Source organism: Caloenas nicobarica, chromosome 8 (assembly GCF_036013445.1).
Source record: "Caloenas nicobarica isolate bCalNic1 chromosome 8, bCalNic1.hap1, whole genome shotgun sequence".
NCBI lineage: Eukaryota > Metazoa > Chordata > Aves > Columbiformes > Columbidae > Caloenas > Caloenas nicobarica.
In genome coordinates, this window is record NC_088252.1 from 28,045,380 (window position 1) to 28,070,442 (window position 25,063).

The window sequence follows — 25,063 nt, forward strand, 5'->3', positions numbered from 1 at the left end:
TCCCGCTCTGGCGACTGCTTTTCTATTGCATAACATTTGAGGCTAACTCAGACTCCTGAATAAATAAGTATCATATTTAGTGCATGCTTACCTTAATGTTGTAATTTGGTCAGCTAGGTAGTCATGTATCTCTTGTATTCCTGCAATAAGGTGAAACTTTGTTTAGATTGTTAGATGCCTAAATGTAAAGGACGTAGACGTATACACGTATATTATATGGGTGTCTTTTACATTTAGGTGTGTTTGCTTCAATTCAGAAGATGTTTTCATTCACAAACCAGCACCTACCAACAGCCTCCTTCGCAGTTTCTCTGAATGTTGCTTCATTATGGTGAAAATATTGCTGATGTGGAAGGTGTTGGTGTTGAAGCAGTGGGCAGGATCGCTTGTGTGCTAAGAGAGGCCACCACGGATGCCATTAAAGCTGAAGGGAGCTTGAAGTGACAGTTGAGCAGAGCTTGTTCGGGGTGAGGTCCTCGAGCTGTGCAGCGACTTCGTGGGGTAAAGAGACGTTGCCATTTGTAATCTCTCCTTCTGTGTGCATCTGAGCTTACTCTTTGTGTCCCCTTTGGCAGAAGCTCCTGAGCAGTGTGGGTGGTAGGGGTGCTGGGGAATGTCCTCTGTGCGGTTCAAGCCTTTCTCAGTAGGGTCTTGAAGAGGGGGCTCTTCCACCACCCCACGTCCCTCACAGCTCTGCCCCGAGTGCACTTTGAGGTGCTCTTTGGGGCTCAGAAATTTGTGGCGTTCTGTGTTTCTTCGTTGTCTTGAATAGTGTTGGTGGGAAAGGATGGAAGGAGCACAGGAGGAGGGACGGCCGTTGCCCTGATCCCGCTGGTAGGGCCATCACGGAGACCCTTGGAAGACTCAAGGACAGATGTTTTCTGCCTGCATGGGTTTATACTTGCCTTGGTGAAGTCCAAGGAGGGTGTCCAAGGCCCGTGAGATGTTCTGGACCTGAAGGGCCCTGTGCTGTTGGTCCCTTCCTCACGTGCGCTGAGGTTGGCCGGGAAGATCTTCATTTCAACAGTGTATGAGCAGAGGGACCCATCAGCACAAGGCAGGTCCTGGCGGTCTTGGAATAACAAATAGGACTTCTGAGATGTGCAAAAAACCAAACTTCTCCTGTAATGAAGGCAAATGTCTCCTCTGCGGATACTTTAAACACCAGATTTTTGGGACACAAGTGCAGGACTCTCCTCTTTTACACGTGTGTGTGGTGCTGAGCCCGGCATTGCTCGGCTCAGCTTGGATTAAATTCCCCGGCCAAGGAGAAGTGCGGAGCTTCACCTCAGCCAAGTGTTTGTTTTGCAGGAGTTGAAAAGAGCGCAGGGGTCATTTTGGCAACAAAACCGACTATTTTTCTAAACAAATATCATTAGCTTCTCAGTCTTGCTAATGGTGTGTTTGTGGAGTACAGACACAACTCAAAAAACAAACAAAGCAGCTTCACCCACTGCCTCTAACTCTGCTCCTGACCAGAGAAAAGTGGTTTGTAATCCTTATCGCTTAGTCCAGTCACCATCCTGCGCAGATGTATGCATTGAAATCACAAAAACTTGGTTTTCTTCATTAAAAGTTATGGATTGTTTAGCTAATTTTGAGCTATTTAGTGTTTGAGAGCAAAAGGACCTTCAACGTGCAGGTCGTGGTACATGCTTAAGCACATCCCTGGATGTGACATAACACAGCATTTGCTAATTATTTTTTAATTTTCCTTTTAGATGGGGGCCAAGGAAGTCTCGAAATATTTATTCTTCACGTTAAACTGATGGCTGGTCCACAGGATCATTTCCATTCCGTCCTCATGTGAGCGGCTCCCACCCGTGGTGCGGCAGAGAGCACAGCCATGCATCAGCTCTTCGCGCTGGTTTTGGCACAAAAGGACCTTTCCCGTGCAGGGGATCTTTTCTCCTTAGAGGATGCTGAAATCGAAGGAAGTCTCTCAGAAGCTCTCGAACAAATAAGAATAATTAGTTCATCTGCGGTAAGTGAAATGCTGTCCTCAACAATTTTTCATGAGATATTTAATTTAATTAAGACAGGGAGATACACTCTGCTTGGCATTCTTGAGGTTTTTTAGAAACTTAAATTGTGTAAGGTTTAAAAATAATGGTAACCAAATCCAGTTGTCACTAACTGGATTTCCTTTAAAGATATTGCAAGTTAATCTTTATAATATTTTTCATTAAATACTTATTTAAGGCATATTAAAGATTAACAGATGGTTACAGGTACACCGTATGTGTAGTGTGTATTCTGTTTGCGGCAGAAAGTGTTCTGAATGATGGCAGGCTCACTGATTTGGGTAAAGACTTTAAAAGCGTTATCAGAAAAAAAAAAAAAAAAGCTCTTTATCCTCCTTGCTCCCAGTTTGCTGAAGGGGAAATATTTTTTTGAGCCTTAAGATATTTGATTAGCAACACGTACATGTTCTCACAGCTGCACTTCTATGGCACTTCATGTAGCAGGTGATTTCAGAAATCAGTTTTGGCAACGTGCAAACCTCTGACTCTCAGAGCATTGATCACGGCGCTGCCGGTCGCAACAAGAACCGACTCATCCATCAGCCGCTGTGCGCCGGATCTGTGGTCATTTCTTTGACAGCAATTATATCTGCACAATCTTTTAGAATGTTAATCAAGTTATTTTGGCCATTGCCTCTGCTGCTTGTGATGTACTTCAACTCACCTAACTGCAGATTAGCTGGAATCTTACACAAATTACCCCTAATGTACTTTTTTTGAGATAAAATGCCTGGATTTGCTACAGAATGTTTTTACAAACACGGCAGCTCAGGCATCCTGCAGAGCCACCTCCGAGCTGCCGAGCGGCTGTTCCCACAAGAGGGCTCTGGAGATCGGGATCTGCCCTGTTCCACTCTCTGAGCACTCAGGCTTTGACATCTGTTTTTGCCCAAATGTGTGGAGTTTCACAGCAATGTGGCCAAGACTGCTCTGCTCTCCGTGCCCATGCGCAGCCAGCAACCGCAGCTCTCGCCAGAGCTTTGCTCTTGTGCCATCCCAGTAGCGTTAACTTCTTTACCTCTATCAATAGGTAACGTTCTACAGAAGAAAAAAGGTGGTGTGTTTTTTTTCGTAAGTGCATGGATTTTTCTGTCACACCAGCTGTGAATAAAGGCAGAAAATTGCTTTGAAACAGACCCAAACGTTGTGGATTCTGCATGTGAAACGCTGCCGTCCCCGCTGCAGCGCAGAGTCCCTCTGCAGCTGCACGTCTGCAAACCAGTGCTGGACTGGGTGCCAGCCCTTCACAAATGTCCGTGCTGTATCTAACAAAAACGAGGAGCTTTGATTAATACTTCAGTCGGTCTTTCATCTTCATTACTTTTTAGGGTGGAGCAGCATAGATTAGACTGAGGGACAGTCGTGTATTTTAAATCTTTCAGTTATCGCGACGCTCTGCTGTTTCATATCCACGTGGCATTGGTGTCACTAATTACAGAGGATTACAGGATTTTGTGATAAAGCCTGTTTAATTAACTTTTTTTTCATGTTACATTGATGCTAATTGAAACTAAGTGACTCAACATGATGTGAAATATTTGGGATCCTGCATTTGACAGAATTATAGAATCATAGAACGATTTGGCTTGGAAGGGACCTTAATTTGGCTGTGTATATTATAGATGTAGCAGTTCGAGTTTCTGTTTTAGGATGGTTGTGGCAGAAGTGGCCTGTGCGAGCGGTTCTCAGGTGTGCAGCTGCAATCTTATTCAAGAAGGCCAAGCTTCAAGGCAGACTACTGAAAATAGATTGATAGAATAATCTGGGATAGATAGGCTACCGAAAATAGATCGATAGAATAATCTGGGATAGGTAGGCTACCGAAAATAGATCGATAGAAGAATCTGTACCTTTACAGTAATGGGAATTAAGACCTAAGATAGTGAATTGTGTATGGGATGACTAATTTTTGTGTTTAGTTACACTAAACATTTGTTGTAAAGGTGGAAGTGAGAAAATGGACACTGGACATTTACAAAAACTTCACCTCTTCAGGTTAATTTTGTGGGGGCCTTGAAAAGGGCGGGTGTTCACTGGCAAAACGTCTTTCGGTTTGAGCCAGGACTACCAGACGAACGACAACGACCAGGCGGTGGTGGAGATCTGCGTGACCCGCATCACCGCGGCCATCAGGGAGAACGCGTCCATCGAGCGGCACGGCAGAGCGCTCGTGGCGCTCTGGGAGTCCTGCCTGGAGCACAACCTGCAGCCCTCGGGCAGAGACGAGGACACGCCGCATGCCAAAATTGCCTCTGATATCATGAGCTGCATCTTGCAGGTGAGACTGAGCCGAATGGAGGGAATGTAACGCATCCCTTGGCTCTATTCAGTTTTATATTTAAAAATGCAATTGTGCTTTGTTTTCCGAGGGTGTGTGGGAGCGATTGCATTTGTTTAAAAACCAAGAATATGACCCCGATTGTTAAAGTATGTGGTTACATGCATACAGCATCTGTTGCAGTTAATCAAAAGTTTTGGCAGCTTCCTTATCTTTAGAAGTGTCTTGACTGTTTAGTGACGGAATTCATTACCTTAATGCTCCATTAATGCGAAGTATTCACGTTTTATGTAAGTATTAAAGTGGGAGGCACAGAACTATCATTTTCTGTGGTTACAGAAAGATTCATTTGAAAGCACTTGGTATCAAGGAAGAGATTATTGTTTGGGATCGTTCTGGAAAGCAGCAGAATGCCCAAGAGATATTAATGGCATGAAATTAGGCCATTAGATATACTGTCCGTAGAGAGGATCTCCCTTAACATGTTCATTGTGAAAGCTGTCCTGCGAAAGGTGCTGCTTAGCCCCTTGTAGGATATATTGTTCCATAGACTTACTGAGATTCCTCGTCCAGTTTGGCTGGAAGTCCAAAAGAAAAAAAAAAAAGGACCTTCAGAAAAAATACCATCAATGCCGAATTTGCTTCAATAAAATTTTACTTTCTAGCCCTTGTGCATGGTCAGTTCTGTTTACCCCCAACCTGTCACTCTGAAGACTCACAAAAAGGTGAATTACAGCAAAATATTAAAAGAAGGGGAAAAAACCTCCTTTTCTGAAAGCCAGGTTGTTGTTGACTTTGCTTTGGGAAGCGCGGAGGTTTATTCTAGGCAGGCGTTTGGTCAAGGCTGTGGGTGAGGCTTAGCGAGATTCCTGCTGCTCTGGCATCCCCGAGCCCTGAACCGTGAGCAGGGCAGAGCTTAACCTTTCCAGACGAGAGACCGTACATTGCAAAATTGTATTTTGTCTTTGTGGTGCTTTAGAACTCATGTTTCATGAGAATACTAAAGTATGCAATGGTTTGTCTAAACTTTCAGCTTGTGCTGTTGGCAACTGTGCACAAGTCAAGGGAGCTCGTATCCAAATGTTTTATGGTTTGCACTGTGGTGCAGATCACTTCAAGAAAGGAGTTAATTGAAACGTAATGAGAAAGTTATAAAAGTGCGTTTATGCTCCCTGAAATAGAGCTATTATCTGTAAGTTCCTTCGCATAAAAAGAAGAAAGGAGGCATAGAATAGGTTTTATACAGTACGTGATGGATAGTTGAAGTAGTAATGAATATCTGACAGCTGGGTTGGATCTCACAGCATGTTTCTGTTGCTATTAACAGCAGGGAGGTCCCCTAGGTTTGCAAACATCACTATATCATATTATCAAAATCTGGTTTTCATTGTCACCTTCGCATTTTCATAAATGTGCGTTCATGCGTTCATATTCGTAATGGAACAAATGAAACCTTTGTCCTTCCATCTGAATTCAACCCTTTTCTTAACTAAGTATTTTATCTTTACTGTAAGGGGGGCGGGGAATATTCTTTGGCGTTTTCTTAGATCTTTTAAATCCCAGTCAGAGGCCCAAACCTTATCTTGCCATTCGTTCTGCACAGAGTCCCAGAGCACAACTTGGAGGCAGAAGCTGGCTCCTGCTCAGCGGTGCCTCTCAGCCAAACATCATGAGGCATTATGTTGGTTTTAACGTGCTGCTGCATAAAGCTCTGTTCATTTTAAGGACGTTTCTCATTAAAGATGCAGTTTTTGGTCGTATGGCCGTTGCCACACTGAGCAATCTCGACTCCTAGGGGTTGCTGCAGCCCTTCTTCCTTAGGAGCGGCTGCAGCACTTGGCTGAGGAGGCCGGTAGCAGAGTATATGGAACAACAGATTTGGCTTTTCTCAAATCTAAATTTATTTTTTTCAGTGCTGCTCCAGAATGAGCATCTGTTAAGTCTGGACTGCCTTTCTTTGCGCTGTTTCATTGCTTGCTGAAACATCTGGGTTCCAGTGGTTGCCTGTGATTTTAGATGCCAATTAAATATAATCATCTTGCAGGTTTATTTTCAAAAACAGTGATGTACTCCAGTTTCAAAGAGATGTTCAAAACTGACTGGAGATGAGAGAAAAGCACTGATTAAGGAGGCTCCAGAGAGGATGCGGGTCCTTAGTTGCACATAAATACATCCTGCTACTTTCGGGGCAGTTACATATGGGAACATCATGGGCAATGGATGTGTATAGTCTGTGCACACAATTCCACGTATACAAATAGTTGCAGAAAACCTTTTCTGACCTTAATATCAAAACTTAAGTGTACGTGCAGATACCTCTGAGATCGCTGAGGCTTGGTGCTGTTTTGGGGGTAGAAATTAGCTGGTGTTCAGAGAAATTGGCTGGAGTTTAGGAAGGAAATCAAAATTATTATTAGAGGAAAACTGATGATCAATACTTAAGCTATTGCCCTGCGAACAAGTCTCCCAGTACGCTTACTCCCGCGTACTCTTTTTCCTCATTTGACCAGTTTGCCTTTGATTTAGTCCCAGTGGCTCAGCATGAGATCCTGTTCTGGGACCAGAGCCCTTTCTTCACGTGGCCTCTGTCAGCACAAAGGCCGAAACTCAGAGCAGCACTGTGCTTTGGTCTCCATGAGAGGAGCTGTGACAGCTGCTCCTGTCTTCTCTGAGAGCACCAAACACAAAACGTCTTGTCAGAAATGTTACAGCAGTTCACATTTAACTACTGAACTTCATATGGTGCGTTTTCCTCCTCCTGCAGAGGATAAAAATAGGTGCGTTATTAACATCTCCTGGGGCCGCAGTTTTAAATTTCTGTACTTGGTTTTTCTTTGAAGTCTGCCTTCAGTGGCGTTACCAAAACATGGCCTTTCTTGATGTGTATTTTGCTTTTTTTTCCCCTGTTGTTTTGATTTTTGGGTTTTTTTACTCTGATCAGCATGAAACTCTTTTTTTAATTTTTCCAGCTGCTTATTTTTCAGTGTTTTTTAATGTTTTTACAGAATTACAATCGACCTCCAGTGATGGCCTTAGCTGTGCCCGTGGCGGTGAAGTTTCTGCAGAGGGGCAATAAGGAGCTGTGCAGAAACATGTCGAGTTATCTGTCCTTGGCTGCCATCGCCAAAGCGGATCTGCTGGCTGAGCACACGGAGACCATTGTCAAAAGTGTCCTGCAAGGTAGGAACACACTGAGATTTTAGGATTTAGTCCTGCAGCGTGCCCACCATTAGATTAATTAGGCAGTATTAGGCCTATATACGAAAAAACACATTGTACATAAAAACATGTGTGAGGCATGTAGGTATCAGCATATATATGGGCATAACTGTAAACGTGATAAAACATGTTAGACACAATCCGTAATGGAATGTATCAAGGAAAAGCTTTCAAGAATATGTGAATTTACTGAACCTTGTTGTCTGTGGAAGTTTCATTATAGATTGGATGACCCATCGGGCAGGAAATACATCTGCACTTGTTAGTACACTCTACTGATGGACTTATGAGATACTAGTTACTGGGCTCTTATCCTTTCTATTCATGTCATTAGCAATGCTCCAAAATATAAATGGGGATGAAATGAATCCCATTCTGTGGCAAAAAGTCAGATGTAAGATAGAAAAGCTTTGCAGTGGTTCTTTAATTTTGCCTACGTTATTAGCTTTACCTAGAATATTGTTGCTAAACTCTGTACAGGTTACTTCTGTGGTTTAAAAAAACGAAAAGATTCATTCCTCTACAAAAGGAAATCGAATTTCATTGAAGTAGTAAAGTTGACAGTATTTGTTGCAATACAGCAGCACTGCAATGGTAAATCACTGTTTTTCTTCAAGCATGGGTAATAGAAATAAGTGGCAATAGCTGTCTAATTATTCCAAGAACATCGCTGTTAGGATGTTAAGCCCTCAAATTAAATGTGTGCATTTTGTATGTGTTAAAAAATACCAGTGGAGTGTATTATGGAGGGATAGCTAATCTGGGCAGTAATTTTGTCCTCAAGATGTTATGGTAAGAGTTTTCATATTTCTGTCCACTTCATTTAAGGTCAAATGTGTGATAAACATGATGAATATGTGTGAGCTGTGTGATAATATTAATCACGTCCAAGAACAGAATATTGCTAACAATTTAGGAGGCGCATGGATGATTCCTCTGAGAGTCGTGACATGAGTATTTATGTGTTAACATTGTGTGTTACCACTTGTAACTCGGTCCTGTTAATAGCAAGAAATGAAGTGAAGCAGCTTTGGTACAGTCATAGGTGCGGGGAAAGCGATACGCACCCACAGCTGAAGGTTTTGTCATGACCGTGCCTGCTCAGTTCTGTGTATTTATGTTCTTCTACCAGCAGATGTTGCTGTGGTTTGGAAATTCCAGGCTGCAAGAGCTCGCTCTGAATGGGCAAAGTACTTTGTTTTATATAGTGGCTTAATAGCGCTGTACAGAATTTATATGTCAGGCATGAAGAGGTTGGTTTGCAGCTAAAAACCGCGCATAAAGACGGAGCATTTGCTGAGGGAGAAGGGGAGTGGGAGGAAAGCAGGAGGATCAGCTGCTGATGGATTTACAAAGGGCCTGTTCTGGTGCCACAGACCGGGCTCAGCCCAGCGGCACCAGCCAGGCTGATACGAGGCCCTGGCCCCTTGCCTGCATTTGAGAGCTAACTGGGGTGGTTTTGATTACCTGGAGCAACTGTTTGGCTGTGTAATCAGTTTCTTATCTTATTAGCTAAAAAAGAGCTCTTTGAAAGGGTGTTCAACTACTCTGTTCCAGTTAGCGTGAATTCATCTCCTAAACACGCAAACGTCTGTGCTGTGCCCGGGATGCCGACGGACCCGGTGCCGACATCTCCCCGCAGTGTATGGGATCAGGCACATTTATTCCTCTTTCCGTGGGACGGCAGCAAAATTTCCCTGTCCTGTTGCTGTAATCTGTGAGTCCCGGGGCTGCTCCACCTTCCAGAGGAGCTTGGCGAGGGATGTGGATGCCGCATTCAGCAGAGGCTTGTTGGGGAGCAGAACTGGGCTCAGCACCGTGTTCTGGGCATGCACAACTTGTGCTTGCTCCCTCATTTCTGCATTTGCAAGGTTGCAGTGGCTTTTCCATCTTTGGAGCGCAAATTCCCCCCAAATACTATTTCCTTGGCGTTCTCCGAACAGGCAAAGTAACTGTTGGCAAAAAAAGATACAGTTAAGCCAGGAAGGAAAGAGAGAAGCTGCTGGTGGTGACCTGGGGTGGGCAGGAGGGGATTAGACTGTGGGGTGAGCTTTGCTAGTCCAGAGGTGATAGAGGAAGAGCAGAGCAGTTGGAAGGAGAATTTTGCAGCTGAGTCAGTGCGAGTGGAAGGACGGGCTTTGCGTTGGGTCATCTGCCAAACCAGAACAGAGGTGGGGAAAAGGCAGCTGCCAAGACACAGCATTTCAGTGAGGAAAGTCGCCAGGGAGGACTTCTGGTGATCTTTTTGAGGATTTTGCTTTTTCTGCCGTGTTTCATGGCCATTTGTTTCCATTTAATGGAAAGAGGATTGTAGAGCAGTTTTGCCCTTGCACAATGCTGGGACCTCAAGTGTTGGGGTTTTTTTTTTTTGAACTCTGCAGATCAGAGGTGAAATTTCATCATTCTGTAGTTAAGGTATCTGTATTTGCAGATATTATTTAATAAGTGATTTTTGTCATACTTACTACTAAGTATTTATAATTTAGATACATTTTTCTTTGAGGGTAATAGGAGAAATTCTATCAATCGGAGCTGTTATTTTTACCTTAAACAAACCATGTTGCCAAAACTTTGGAGCAGATTGTATAGCTTTAGCTCTAAAGCACAACCCCCTTGCATGGCACAGTAAAGTGGAAATTACCTTGTCATAACCTTTTCTTACTATTTTTGTATCATGGAAGGAAGGATCTGGTAGCTGCGCCATTCAGGAATGAGCACAGCAGCAACGTGTCGAGAAACTTTTCAAAGTGCGGCCTTAGGGCCTCTGTAGAGGATGAGAAAATGTGAGTAAAGCCGAAGGGTGTGCTGCTTTCGGTGGAAACGAGAATTGCTTTGAATGAGACATTCTCCACAATAACTTGTTCAGAGGCTTCAACAGGTAGTGAAGAATCATTCTTGTCATAAATGGTTACGTGTCCAGCGAAGAACAATTCATCATTGTCTGCTTCAGCTCGTTTTTCTACACGCTGCTCACCCCGGTGTCTTGTCTCTCTGCTCCTGTGCACTATATCTAGCCCTGTGTTTTTAGTGGATTTTGGATAAGCTCGCAAACGTGAGAGAAGAAAGCCAGTGCCATCAATTCTGCAGTGTACGAACCTCCCGTTAGCATCAAATAAGTTGGTTATTTGGATATCTAAATGTATCTTAAAACTGAATGTGTCCTTCTGGGCTGGCCAGCGCTATGCATGGCGTAGCGATTGATTTTTTTTTTTTTTTAATTTTTTTTTAATATTTTTTTTATATTTTTTTTATTTTATTTTATTTATTTTTTTTTTTAATGTGGAAATATCTCAAAACCAACCCTTCCTTCAGCCTCCCAGCGCCGTGCAAGCGCAACCTCAGCTCCGCGCACGCGTGTCCCCATGGGAGAACTCAGAGTGGCAGATCCTCGCGTGGCAGCGTTCACCAGAGGGTTTGTTATCATGACAGGCCTTTAAAGCCGTCTCTGGCTAATGCTTGGATTTCAGTCTCTGTTTGTATGAGATGTTGATGTTTATGTTCTTTTCTATTAGCAGCTAAAGCTATGTCGTTCAAAATATGGAAGAATCCCCAACTGGTAGTTACTTTCAGAGTTTCGGTTCATGAGAAGCGTGGAAAGTTTTAGTTTAGTATAGTGTCTTTATTTACAGAACAACTTTACAAAAATAATTTCAATAAAATTATTACAAAGTCAATTTACAATATAATACAGCTGCATTTTCTCCACATGTAACATCAGATTATGATGGGGACTATTACTTTTATATGTTAGGTCAATCTGTGGCATAAATAATGCTTTAAACAAGGAGCTAGTTTTGTTATAGTCTACAAATTACTAATGATTAATAAACAACACATTTCTTGGCTTATGTGGTTCCTCTGTACAATTCACATTAGCGCTATAAACGCCAACGGCTGGAGGAGCCTGGAAGATGCGCAGCCCTCACGTCTGTGCTGCAGGGATGCTGGGAGCACCGCTGGGCTCTGAAATGTCCACGGTGGCACTTTATACATCAGAAAATGGTCACCTGGCCTCAGGAAGAAGCTTTTCCAATGCCACGATGTGGGTTGTTGGTTTGGTTTGGTTTGTTTTTCAGTGTTTTGCCAAAGCAGCAGGCAGAGATCAAACCCCGTCTCCGCAGCACCTCGTTTCGTAAACTCGCACCGCTGACCTTCCTTGGGAATCTGAGAGGGACGGGCTCGTGCGGCTCTGTTCACTCATACGTGTTGGCATCCAGCTCTTCACCAAATACGGTCTCTGCTTCAGAAACTGCCTTGCCAGAGTTTAGGAAACGTACTGGGCTCCTCCGTAGGGCAAAACTTCTGTGACTCCCCACCCCACGACGTTGCCCCTGATGCCGCACGCATTTTCTCCGCCCTGCGCCGCTATCTCTGTGCCGCTGAGCACTCTGTCCCACATGTTAAAGCCAGTTAATTTCCCAGAGAAGGCTAAAGCTTCGTCAAACCCACCTCCGACGCAGCAGCCGTTCTTTTCTTGACCGATCTGCAAAATCCCTCCGTCCGGAACGATGTGAGTGTCGGCAATGCCCGAGGCGGTGCCTGCCAGCTCACCCTTCACCCACAGGGACGCGGATCCGTTCTTCGAGCTCCAGGCGCCGCAGAGATGGACCCACTTCCCAGGAACAACCACGTTTTTGACGACTAGTTTGTGCTGGTTGCCACCAACAACAAGCACTGCGGAGTCCCGGCTGAGATAAAGCTGGATTTCATATGGATTGAACTTGGTCCCGTAGGAGAAGACAATAGTTTTGTCCAAAGCCTCGGTCACTTTGATCCAGATACAAGCAGTGAAGGAGCGAAGGGTCATTCCAGCAGTTGGGTGAACGCTCCCAAATATCTTTTTCGAACGCATGGGGAATAGAATTGCTGTTTCGCACCCTGGAAAAAGTTAAAAAGGTGGTTAGGTGAATAAAAACTAGTGTATTTGTACATGCACAGTTAAGAACTTTGACACATGATCACTTCTGGGCTTCTCAAAGGGAGCTGGGAGCTCAGCTTAGCAGTGGGATGTAGGAACCCACCTACGGAACGCTTGGAAGGAGCTCTCAGATCTGATGGATGGATTTGCTGAACGCTACGGCAATGGGTCTGGGGGCTAACGAGGCTGCAGGAACAAATGTGAGCTCTTTCCTCACTGCCAAAGTGGCGTGTTGTACAGTCCTGAGCCACAAAAAGTGACGTTTGGGTTTCATCCTGCCTGCCCTGGCACTTGCCCGGGGGTCTGTGCCTCCCAGGAGAGCTGCTCTGCTGGGTCACCTAGAGAAATTAGCACTTTACATCAGGTAATTATGTCGGGTAGTCCTCGCTTTGCTTCATTTAAGGCTCGGTTTAGCCTCAGTGTGCTTTTTTTCAGGATGGAGCGATGAGAAGAGCAGCGTTATGGTGAGGGGATGGGGTCGGTGATCTGTCACACGGCAGGTTTGGATGCTGGTCCTGGGCACGTTGTGTCCTGCGCCTGTCCCGGGGACAAATGGGCAAAAAAGCAGGTGCAGGCAGCGTTGGCAGAAATGTGCTGAGATGCATTTATTTATTATAATGTTTCATTTTTCTGACCCTGCTGTTAGGGCTATTGGTCAGAAACTTTCGTGCACAGTGGTTAAGCCTGGGAAGTGTGTAGGACAACTGATATTTTTTTGAAACGATTCATCTTTCATCTCCAGTTAATCAGTATGTTGATAAGAGATTAGTTACATGCAGTGACAGAAATTGAAGAAACTTAGAAAGTAACTGATGATCACTAAACCCAAGCCATTTTTGGTATTCTATGTACTGTGCCTCAGTCATAGGTAACTTAATATTCTGAGCAACGTATGGGGAAAAGCAGCCCCCTTCTACAATTGAGCTGGTTCATTTCCTATTTAAACAAGCTAGAGGATCTAAAATGTCTTAAATGTGTGTGGAAATTTCTGCTTCAGGGAATGAAGGACTCTTTGTGCCCTCCAGGACCGTGCTGCTGTGTTATTTCACAGTCTGCTTCCTTCCAGCTTCCAGCACATTTTACATTTCTTCATTGGCCCTTTTGAGGAGGGGCAGGAGCAGCAACTGCTGGGGATACTCCTCAAAATGCTACTTAGGAACGCTATTGTGAAAAAGCTTTTAATTAGCAAGCTTTCGGGCTCTATTATCAAGGCCTAAACAAAATTAAAACCAGCCTCACTGAAGAACAAAAATTGTGATTAGAAAACCCCTCAAGAATATGGCTGGCAGCGGTTCAAGATGTGAGAAATTAAAGTCAGTTGCTAAAAATTCCCTTGGAAAAAAGTTTCCAGAGAGAGACTCTGGAAGTACTTAAAATGTATCTTTTAAATTAAAAAAATAAGAACATTTTCTATAAAACTACGTAAGAACCAGTAGAAACTATCTGGATTTCCACTAATGAGACTGAGATCCTTGATGCTGATGAAGTTTTTTACTCTCACCTAGCGCAGAGTCTCTGCCAGGCTGGCTGTGTTATGGACAGAAAGGATGAGATCATGCTTTTGGAAGGCAAGATTCATGTGTTTGGGGGGAAAAAAGGAATATGCTGTGAGATCTACTTCCAGTACACAAAGATTACTAAAGTGTTGCGATAAATCAAGGAGTAAAAGCGATGTACTTGTGAAGCTGAACCTGTGTCTTCCACGAGAGGACAGATTCATGCTGGATTGTAAAACGCTTTGATGTAAATATCGCGTTTGTATCGTAAGAGGCTCATGTGAGTTGTATTAGCAGCTATAAGCAGCTCTCCTGGCAGTGCTGTTCAGGTCAATACGGTCGTTAAAGACATGTCAGCATTAAAACATATGTCAGCATTTAAAGATGCGGTGATAACTATCTGGCAGGCAGAGTTACGCTCAGTGTAGTTACATTGTGCATGGAGCAATTTTGCAGCCGGGTTTTAAATAGCTGGGGGTCCGCTCTGCCATACCCAAGTTGCTGTCGCTGTTTTTTGGGGTGTCCTGTTACAATGTACGGAAAAACTGACATGAAATTTGAGATGTGAGCTCATCTTTCTACAGCCGCCTCGCTTGCCGCCCAATGCGAGCATTTTGGAATGGGGAAAAAAAAAAAAAGAGCCCCAACCACAACAATACCAGAGTGTTACTAATTTTTCCGTGCCTCTCGGGCAGCTGGGGTTGGTGAGGAGACAGCGTTTATTGTGGGGAGAGGAGGGAGCAGGTACATGGGTGAGGAGAACAGGAGAGCTCAGCGACTAGTGCATGTGGGTGGGAGGTAGCAGCTGGGGAGGCAAAAGGTGAGAGAACACAATTTGTGTGTTTAAAATCTTTTTGCTGCTCTCTGACATGGGTTTGGGTCTGGGCAAGCCTGCGGGAGTGGGATCCTTGCTGGGTGGCTGCTCTGCCCTGTGGAAGGACTTGGATTAAACCCTTCTCTGATCCCGCGTTTGAAAAGCTCAGTGCCTCTCTTTCGAGAGCAGTTAATGGGTTGCCTCCCTGTGTGTACAGGCTGCTGTGACGTTCCTAAGACTGATTTGGAGTCATATGTGGAGGAAGGCGCTCAAGAGGAGTGTTTGCAGGACTTATGTTTGAACGGGCACACCGCAGAGAGCTCTCTGGTAAAGCACAGCACACCTGGACTGAGAATCATCGAATCATTTGGGTTGGAAGAGATCGTCGAGATCATAGAGTCCAACCATAACCTAACTCTGGCACTAATCCGTGTCCCTGAGAACCTCGTCTTGTGTCTTTCAAACCCCTCCGGGATGGTGACTTACCTGCCGGCAGTAAGTGCTGAGCTGCCCATTTCTGCGACGCCTTCAGTTCAGCTCTGGTTTGCTGTAGCTCTTTCCACAGGGAGTTCAAGACGAGATGGTCTCCTCTGCTAGGACTGAGTTTCTCTTGCTGCGGAGCCGTGTCCTGAGCCTGGGAGCTGCTCGGCCACGCGCTCTCCAGCCGCCCCAGCCTGCTGGACACGTTGTGGCTCAGCAGCAGAACGTGCTCGAGAACCTTCCCTTGCTCGGACTCACGGAGCCTCTTGGCTTCTTCGGCTTGGTCACCGTTCTTCACAAGCACCTGCTCTACCTGTGACACAATTTGGGAGGCGACTTTCTCGACGAAGGTGGCGGTGAGCTGGCTCAGCTCTGCTCTCAGGCTCTGCACATCCACCTTCAGCAGCTCATCCACCGCCTGCAGCATCATGTTCTCTTTCATCTGCGAGTTCTCCAGCATGATGAAGAGCTTGTCCCACTCTGTGTGCTCTCGCTGGCAGTCGCACGAAGCAGCTGGAATGGAAGAGACAGATGTTGCTATTCCGTTGGACTTACATATATAAACAGGAGGAGTATTTGAGAAAATCTGGCTCTGCAAGGCTTACATGTTCCAGACTGTCAGTGCACTTCCCTCTGTATCAAAAAGTGTGTGTTACAGCAATTCTAAAACTGTCATGAGCAGTCTTTTGCAAGAAAACTGAAAAATAAAGAGTATAAAGCGAATTCCAAGGCGCACCAAGTGTTTTAGCATTTGCTATCTGCAATAGTCTAGTGGTACAAGCATCTGCTTCTTCCTCTGGGAAAAAAAAATGGTTTGTAATAACAACTGTTACAAGAGTTAGGCAGCAAAGAATGCCAGTCTGCACTTAGCACAAATCTAGTTTAAATCTGCTTACCTTCCTCAGTACCAAGAACCGGCCCTTCAATTTCATTATCCAGGTTCACATACATGAGGTCGTAGTCATCGTCTTCATCCAGAACGGAGACAGAAGCCCTGAAAACACAGCAGAGCATCAGCAGAGACAGGATTTCTCGGGGCAGCATCCTCTGGGCAGGCTGAGCTCCAGCCCCGGACTTGAGCGGAGACGAGACGGTGTGGGATCCGCAGCCAGCCCCTAATGAACGCTGGGATCCGCAGCCAGCCCCTAATGAACGCTGGGATCCGCAGCCAGCCCCTAATGAACGCTGGGATCCACAGCCAAGCCCTGATGAACACTGGGATCCACAGCCAAGCCCTGACGAACGCGCTCGCCGGGGCTCGGGTGAATGAGGGAGGCTGGAGCCAGCACTGCAATAAGAGGGGGTTTGGCCGGGGGGCGTGCAGCTCGCTCAGTCCCAGCCCTCCCAGAGGGGCAGGAACGGGGGAAAGCTGCTCTTACTCTTGCTCTTGGCAGCTTTGCTGCTGCAACGCGCAGCCCCACGAGGGCTGGAGGCACTGGGGGGTTTGCTGCCCCCGTTACGGGATTTTTGTGTTCGTTGTGGGAAGGAAAGTGTTCTCTGCGAACTTGTTTTGCAGTTGGTATGTGCCAGGGCTCTGGAGGGGATTGGTAGAAAAATAAACATACCTGGAGTTGGTTTGGATACACGTCTGTGGTTTAACCTAAAAAGTGTAGCTTTTTGGATAGTTGTGTATAAAACTTACTGTTACCTACTAGCAGTTTCCTGCTTTCAGCAATAAGGGAGAACTTAAAGACCGCTTGTTAGAGTTTTGCTTTTCTAGCCCTAATTACTGACGTCATAACTCTGTGGATAATATTAAGACATTATTGCTAGCGTCTTGTTTTGGGAGCACGTGGATGAGCAGCTGCATGATTAGAGTTGTTTCTGTTGACTTCGAAAACCAAAATAAGACACTTTTGGATTAGCTGCTAATCTGGTGCTATGTATTATTGTTGTCGGTGTTAAACTTTACAGAATTTGAAACAGATTATCAGCTTGATGGGCCATTAATTATTTGAGAGACGCGTTGCTTAGGTGAGATTACAGGTAATACACCAATCCTACAAATGATATATTGGCTGTGAAGTATTCAGAGAACAGCAGAACTCCCCATATAACTGCATCTAATTTGCAGTCTGTGTTTTCTTTCCACGGAGTTCCTGCCATGGTGGGGCCTCCAGCTGCTCTCCTGCAAACACAAATAATAAATAGTAACGTCACAGCAATATATTAGAAAGCTCAAAAGTTTGGTAAAGTAGAGGTGAACGTTTGTGGGGAGGTGTGTGTCTGACTTGAGTCATCTCTGGGAAAAGAAAATTTGTCTTGGTGCATGGACTTTTATTTTATCGGATCTGGAAAGTGTTGTAGTGAGGGTGGTAGGGGAAGGAAAAGGGAAAGAAGGTAATTAAGGAGTTGAGTGTAATATTTTTCCATTCTCAGACAACAAATGTACTTAGTTTAGACTGAGACAGATGAAGCACGGTTGGAAAAAAGTGAATTACTTGGGAATGGGCGCAATATCGCCTCTGAGGATCAAAAGGTAGCGAGCTGCAAGTGCCTAAATCCCTTAAAAACTGAAAAGGTGTGAGAAACGAATGGCAAGAGGCACTTGGAGCTGACTTGAAACATGAAAATACAAGAAAAATGAGGAATTGGGTTGTTCTTCTTGACCTTTCTGAAGTTATGTGAAGAAGAGACACAAACTGTGGTGTCTGCTTGGATTGTTTACAAGTTTGTATATAAACAGGTTATTGAATTAAAAGCAATTCCATGTCTGAGGTCACTTAAATATCACTCCAAAGTGGTGGGGCTGCTTCTAAATTGCCTTTGCTTTTCATTTATCTTGGTTAGAGAGTATAAACCCGGCAATGTTTGCTGGAGGAAACTGCCCAAATTTGCGTTTGTCCAAAGTATTTTTGTCCAGAGAAGTTTTGTGGCTGCAAATTGCATCACTCCTCTAATTCAGCTGATGCTTCAAACGCTTGTTTTCTGAGAGTGAATAATTAGTGTGATTTTCCAGATCCTTCCTGCCTGTGACATCCCCGCTTGGGCAATCACAGGTCTCAGGTCAGTGCCTTGTTTAAAGCCGGTGGGTTTTGTTACTCTGCTGATTTCCCTCCACACTTTTACAAGGTGAGTTTTGCCAGGACCATGGGAATTCCATCTTTTGCAGTTGTTACCATTGCTGAAATTCAACTGGAGCTCAAGGGCTCTGCTCCGAACAGGCAGAAAACTTCTAGTGGGAACTAAACACGTGCGAGTGCAAAGGACTTATTCCTGTAAGCACTAAGTTATCCAGAGAATAAAGTAATTTTTAGTGTATTCGATTACAAAATTGTTCAATTGCAAACTCAGATATGAATCTAGAAGAATCCAAGTCATACATTCTCTCTCCATTGTAGTTCTAACTTTGGGTGGATTGGTGCTTCACGTGAATCCCATGGTACCTTAGTGAAACTCATAATAAAACCTGACACGTTTTGACAGACTCACTTGTAACATCAGGAAGAAATTCGCACAAAGAACGTGGCTAGAAAACGGCCAGAACTGCTGGGCTTGCTGAGCTGCTTGGGGTAATTCAGCAGCAAATATCTTGCCTTTGCAACTGGCCTTTGCACTTTATATAGAGAATAAAACAAGACAGAAATTCGCATGTCTGTGGGGCTGGAGGTGCCGTGAATCATTAATGTATGTTGGTTTTTTGGCTCAGAGTGATACTGCAAGACCCAACAGTGTCCTGGGTGTGTTTTGTGTATCTGGGGGGGAGCACGAGGTGCTCTGGTCTAATCCATAATAGCCTTTTCCTACCATCCATGAAGCGACCTGCCCATCTTCCAAAATTAAAAGGCTCGGCTGTAAAATGGGAGAAAAAGCAGCAGGCCGGAGAGCTCGTTCCTCTTGGAAACCAAACCCAAAGAGACCGCGAGGACTTTGAGGGGTTCACGAAAAGCAGCCGTACCGCACCGCGATCAGCAGATGTTTTCCATATGTTGTTCGAGGGGAAACTTAAATATATTGAGGCAGTCATGTACAGCAATGTGAAGTTATATATTTTGGTATGAGCCTGGGCTTCAAATTGAATTATGCGCAGACATCTTAAGAAAATGTGTGAGAGGGCTTTGCGTATCTTTGTCTGCAGTTGACTCTCTCTGGCTCCTTGCTATTCCTGGAAATGGCATCCTTAACTAGTTATCTTCAAATTCACTGCTGTGCATATTTAGTTCTCTTAATAACCAGCTATTCTTTCCATATGCCGCTTATTTAATTTGAAAGTCTGAATCTCAACAAAGGAGAGATACGGTTTTTATGTGCTTTCTAGCCGCCTTTTTTTTTTTTTTTGGTGGTTAATTAAGTCACGCTTAGTTTGGTCAGAGACTCAACAGAGTATCGTCCAAATCTGAATGCTCATTAAGCCGCCTTCTTGTGGTGTTGTACTTCAGAATGAAAATGATATTTTATGTGCCAGGGGAGGTTTAGATTGGATGTTAGGAACAATTTCTTCCCAGAAAGGGTTGTCGGGCATTGGAACAGGCTGCCCAGGGCAGTGCTGGAGTCACCATCCCTGGAGGGGTTTAAAAGGCATTTAGACGAGGTTCTTAGGACCATGGTTTAGTGCTAGAGTTAGGTTAGGTTAAGGTTGGACTCGATGATCCTGAGGGTCTCTTCCAACTGAAATGATTCTATGATAATCCTATTGAGGTGTTATTTTGTGTTTTGTTTTTTTGTTTTTACAGCTATGTTGTTACACCTGCAATGATTTGTTCTATTTGGGTGATTTATTGGGTTTCTTGGCCCAGTATGTATCTTTCTACAGCGTGTTTTCTGCCTCCCTGGTTTTGCACCAACGATTCTCAGTTGATCCCCATTGCACTGCTGATTTCCCCGTCTCTCCTTTGCTGTGTTCCAGGGAACCGGCTGCTGCTGCGAGTCCTGCCCGCGCTGTACGAGCGGCGCCCGCGGCCCATCGACCTGCGCCTGCCCGACCTGCTGGCCCTGCCGGCTCAACTGGACCCCGCCGAGCGGCACCACCTCCTGCGGCTGCTCCTCATGGTGGCCAGGAGAAAACAACTCGGGGTAAAACGCATCCTGTGACGCAAAACGCGCTCGGGGAGATCTGGCCGCGAGATGCTGCGCCTCCCTTTGGAGGGGGGGCTCGGTCTGTCTGCGAGCTGGTCCCATAACACGTATGACAGGGCTTTCCTGCGCTGATTCCCCGCAAATTCCTTAATTCCGTTCCAAACTCTCCGTCTGATCATAAAGAGAACGTAATGACTCTGCTGGGCCAAAAGATTTGTGTCACACCAGAACAGTTTGCAACTTTTTTGGCTCTTCCTCTGTCAGCTGGGTACGAATTCCCATGACTGTGCTTCCATTACAATATATGAACTGTATTAAATTTCATATCAATGAAAGTGAAAATGAGTTAGGAATTGATTAGAAGTGAGGTGCAGGTTAATTATCTAGGGCAAAATCTAACAAGCTTTGAAAATTGCGTATCATTGACAGCACCCAGTGCATTAGAGGGCACAAAACCACCTGCTTTGTGAGTTTATGAAATTCATAAAATCTTCGGAAAAGAAGAGTCGACAGTAATTAGTATCTTCCCCCAAGCCAAGGAAATTTATCACAGCACAGCTGGCTGTCGTGGGCCCCACGCTGGAGCCGACACAGCTGATGTTGCTTTGTATTATCATTATTGCTATTATTATCATTTGCTACTACTAACAATTTATTCAGCCACCCACCTGCAGTATTTTGCCAGAGTGGTAGGTATTGGTGTACGAAAGCTGATAATCCTAAAACAAACAAACAAAACCACAAAAAAACCCACCAGAAACAAACAAAGCAACCCCAGAAGGGGTCACTTTATGCCCCATTTCTATGTTGAAATGTCTTAGTTTCAGTGAATCAGAGGTGTATTAGTGTACACGTGTGTTTATATGAAAAACAGTCCTTCGGTAGATATTCCCTGCATCCTGTTTGTGAGGTGATCTGAAGGACTTACACCTTCAGCCTCTTGAAAATTGTGTTGTTACAAGAAATGACAACTTGCCTACGGCATTTTTTGTGCAGTGGGAATCTCACCTCTTACTTTACCCCCGTTCCAGCCATTAACCTTGTCACGTTATTTAGTTGCTGGTGGAAACCAAACATTTCTACTGGTACTTTAATTTACCGTATCATTTGGGATGGTTAAATCTTATGTTGTTTTAATCAATACAGCACGAGACTGGCCCAGAGCAAGGGAAATATTTGGTGAAGGGTTTTTTTTTTGTCTTTTTTAACAATTGGGCATTTCCTTAGTTCTTATATGCATAACTGCAATATTTCAAGGCTACAGCTTACCCTTTCCATATGTTGAGCTGAACTTCCATTGACCTCAGCAACAGCTCCGTGCAAAGGTCAGCAAGGGTGGAAAACTTGCACTAAATCAAAGTCTAGTGTTTTATTTTTATCAATGCACAGAACCTCTTTTGGCTAGATGTGTTCACAATTAAAAAATATGTTCACAATTTGCTTCTGTCTGATTTTTTTAATAGGTGTTGAAAGAGTGTATTCCGTTTTTATTCGGACTCTTGAGAGACCCAAACCACAGTGACATGATTCTCAACATACTCACAGAAATATCCAGCTATGAACCAGCAGCCTTGGCAACGTTTCTTCCGATGCTGAAGGAAATTGGTGAGAGTTTCCCGAGTTTAATTGGGCAAACAGCAAAGATCTTTGGAGCTGTCGGACACATCGATGAGGTAAGTTTGAGAACCTAAGTTGGTTGGTTTTGAGGTTGATGTGGCTGTGTTTTGTTTGGTTCCTTGGTTTTTGGTTTGTAGTGTTTTGTTTTGGATTATTTTTGTTGTGTTTTTTTTTTCCAAATCTGTATAAAGTTAATACATCAAAGTCTTCCTTTTGTTCCCAAGTGCCCACACTGCCCTACCAGAACATAACCCGGTAATAAGACCACGATAGGTCTGGACTGTAATACCACCGGAGAAATGGAGTTTGGGTTAGTGAGTAAGAAAGACATTTTTTAAAAGAGATTAATAAGCATGAAAAAGATAAATAATTACATTCTCCTAACTGTAAAGATAAATACATCAATTAATGAGCATGAAAAATGTAATTAAATTTTCATGACTGTAAAGATAAATACATAAATTATTATTATTTACTGTGTGTCTGGGCTGTTCACATATGCTTTGTTTATATGAATTGTTTTTTTATGGAATGGCTAAAACTCCCATTTTATAAAAGCACATAACTGTCATTATTCCAGAGGCTTAGCCAAGTTAGGTTGCAGTGTGCCTAAATGTGAAAGGAAAGGTGGAGAAAAGGAAAACCATTTTGCACACTCTTTGTATGATACCCTATTTGTATGATACCCTATTTTAGATGCATGTAGCCTTTGGGGATGTTGTGATCATGCACTGAAATACGAACTTCCTCGTATAGCGTAATCCAGATATTTTGGCTTTGTAGCCAAGTTAACTGGATACTCCTGACAAATGTCTTTATAGTGAAAATTCTCAGTGATGACGCTGGGCTCAAACCTCATCACGGGAACATCTTCCCAGTTAATGTGGGATGTGACCCGATGGGAACATGATGCCTAAAATGGATTTACACTGACAAGCTCCTAAAAATGTTGGGAGTTTTGTGGCAGCATAATGTAGTTTTTGCTTTAGTCGTGAACGTGCAGTCTGGGTGCGGGAGCGATGGTCACGTAATCCCAGTGCCACGAACAGACTCAAATATATTTTGAGAGACCATTGGGCACCTTGTACATCCCAGAGCCCCTTTCCCTCCCCAAAACACCAGCTCCAACGTGAGCCCCGTCCCCCTGGCACTAGGAAATGCCTTAAAACCCCAACAAGACCCATCTTACCCCACTACCATCCCACCTCCCAAAAACAAAGCCGAGAGGAAATTACCACCACGAGCTTCTAAACTGCACCATTGCTCAAGACACTGAGTGTCCTGAGGACACCAAACTGGTTTGACTTATGATGTGTCACGATTTTTAATGAGGTTTTATTTTTGTTCTCAAATACGAGCTTACGTGTCTTTCACCACTAATAGACATTTTCCTTCCACCTCAAATCGCGGTTCTGTAAAGGCAAAACGAACGTTCTGCTGAACTCAAAGAGTTTCTGGAAAATAATTCAAATTTTTGTGGCTGTGACAAAACTCCATTAAGTGGCAGAAAATGAATGGTATGTAATAAATCTAACCGTTTGCTGAAGTGTGGCACTGGTGCTGGCCATAGAGCAACCTGGATAATTTATTTCAGCAAAGAGCTGAATCCCGCGGTTTCCTTGTCCTTTCCGTGATCCTTGAGGCAAAACTTGCACTGAGTCAATGGGTGTTTGTCTGTGCAAAGAGCAGGATTTGCCTTCCTGAATGGGACCTTTTGGTGGTTCTTCCTTTTGGCGCTTTATTTGAGCGTGTATTGGCTGGCGACGGGTGTCTGGTTGCTGTGGAAGATGCTACACTTGCTGTTTCTGCTGATCTTGAGCTTTATATTCATTTAAAATGCAATTTATCTTGTAAGAATCAAAACCAGATTCGGTTTGGCTTCGTAATTCTTATTTCTGGGGGAGGGGAGAAGCCAAAACCGCATTGAAGACTGTGGGCCAAATGCAGTTTGTTGTTCTCTCCTTATTTGCTGACATCACCCCAGCAAAATTTACCTTTAGAAGAACCTCTATAAGCTTCTAACGAGCTAATCCTCCAGTGAGCACAGCTGGATTCAGAACTTAAGGATTTCTTTGGGATTCTGTATTTTAGGATGTTGAACCAGCTCTTCCCATGTGAGTGTCTTTGAGGCCCCTTTTCTGCTGGGTTCTGCACTTAAAAGGGGTTGAATTTATTTTGTCTTTCGTCATTACTGTTTTACACCAATACCAAGAATAAGCAAAGAACCAACCAGACGTGTTGTATTTCATATGTTGTCGGAAATTATAGACTACAGGAAAGTTTACAAAAAAGTGATTTGCAGAACGTTTTCTCTTTGCATTTTTTAATCTGTTGGTTTGTGCGGACACACGTAGCTACCAAGTGTTACACACGCAGCCTGGGCAAGCCAGCACTGAATGATTAATCTCCAATCTGTTGAGTAACTGGCATTATGCCCCGTGTCGTACGTTTTATTTTTCCACGGAGCCGCAAGCAGCAGAGCCATCGCAGCCCGCGCTGCCGCTGCATGCTTGGGGTGGCACGATTTTCATTTATTTGCAGCGGGCTCTGGTTTAGTGCCATCCAGGAGACCTTTCACTAGATGATTATGATTATGATTATTATTATTTAATTTCAGAGACCTTGAGTGCTTTGTGGCCCAGAGTTTTGTGAGGGAACGAAGAGCCGCTTCAGCAGCACATTCATTGGGCCACAATCACCCGGGCTTGCAGCACAGATACGGTGACCCAAGGGTCCTTGTGGCTCTTTTGTGTTTTGTGACACAGCGAAGCTCTCACAACCCTCTTTTTCCCTTGTAAAGCTTCTGTTTGCTTTACTGCAGCGGTTCCTTGCGCAGATTTTTGCCCCACTTTATTGTGAGCCAGGAGATGGTGTCTCTGGATGCTCCTGTGCAGATCGGGCTTCTTGAAATCCCCGTGGGTTTCACTGGTGTTCGGGGCATCACTCACTGCAAGGCAGACGATCAGCCTGCGATAAGATATGGAGAAATGCAACTGGCATCATAAGAACTGGACAAATCTTAAAGGCTCGGTATATAATAATGAGCGCACCCACGAGAAAGAATTAAAATAATATTAATACTCTGATGTAAGCGTAACTGTTAAGTTCCAAGCATTACTGCAGCAGTTAGTTTATTTAGCTCAGGTCTAAGAAACATGCAAGCGGCAAACAGTCCCTGCAGAGACGTGCAGTGCCGATGGT

At 44.3% G+C, this 25,063-nt stretch overlaps 2 protein-coding genes across 3 annotated transcripts in view; one reads left to right on the forward strand and one right to left on the reverse strand.

Moving 5' to 3' along the window:
- The first annotated feature begins 1,846 nt into the window (after positions 1–1,846).
- Positions 1,847–25,063, forward strand: part of VEPH1 (ventricular zone expressed PH domain containing 1) — a 67,620-nt gene continuing 44,403 nt past the window's right edge. For both annotated transcript variants that reach the window (XM_065640340.1, XM_065640341.1), the window contains exons 1-5: positions 1,847–1,984; positions 4,087–4,302; positions 7,308–7,482; positions 20,076–20,242; positions 21,709–21,918. In XM_065640340.1, coding sequence (XP_065496412.1) covers positions 1,847–1,984; positions 4,087–4,302; positions 7,308–7,482; positions 20,076–20,242; positions 21,709–21,918 — 906 coding nt within the window. The remainder of the gene's footprint in view (positions 1,985–4,086; positions 4,303–7,307; positions 7,483–20,075; positions 20,243–21,708; positions 21,919–25,063) is intronic.
- Positions 11,231–16,392, reverse strand: PTX3 (pentraxin 3). Its single transcript, XM_065640309.1, has 3 exons — positions 16,126–16,392; positions 15,236–15,742; positions 11,231–12,399 (listed from the first exon to the last, which is right to left on the reverse strand). The coding sequence occupies exons 1-3, from the start codon at positions 16,271–16,273 to the stop codon at positions 11,786–11,788; spliced, it is 1,269 nt and encodes a 422-aa protein (XP_065496381.1). The 5' UTR covers positions 16,274–16,392; the 3' UTR covers positions 11,231–11,785.

Coding starts and splice junctions, on each gene's coding strand:
- PTX3 (XM_065640309.1), bottom strand. CDS start 16,273: ATGCTGCCCCGAGAAATCCTGTCTCTGCTGATGCTCTGCTGTGTTTTC. Junction 15,743..16,125: donor GGTTCTTGGTACTGAGGAAG/GTAAGCAGATTT, acceptor CTTCCATTCCAG/CTGCTTCGTGCGACTGCCAG. Junction 12,400..15,235: donor TCAGCACTTACTGCCGGCAG/GTAAGTCACCAT, acceptor AACTTTTTCCAG/GGTGCGAAACAGCAATTCTA.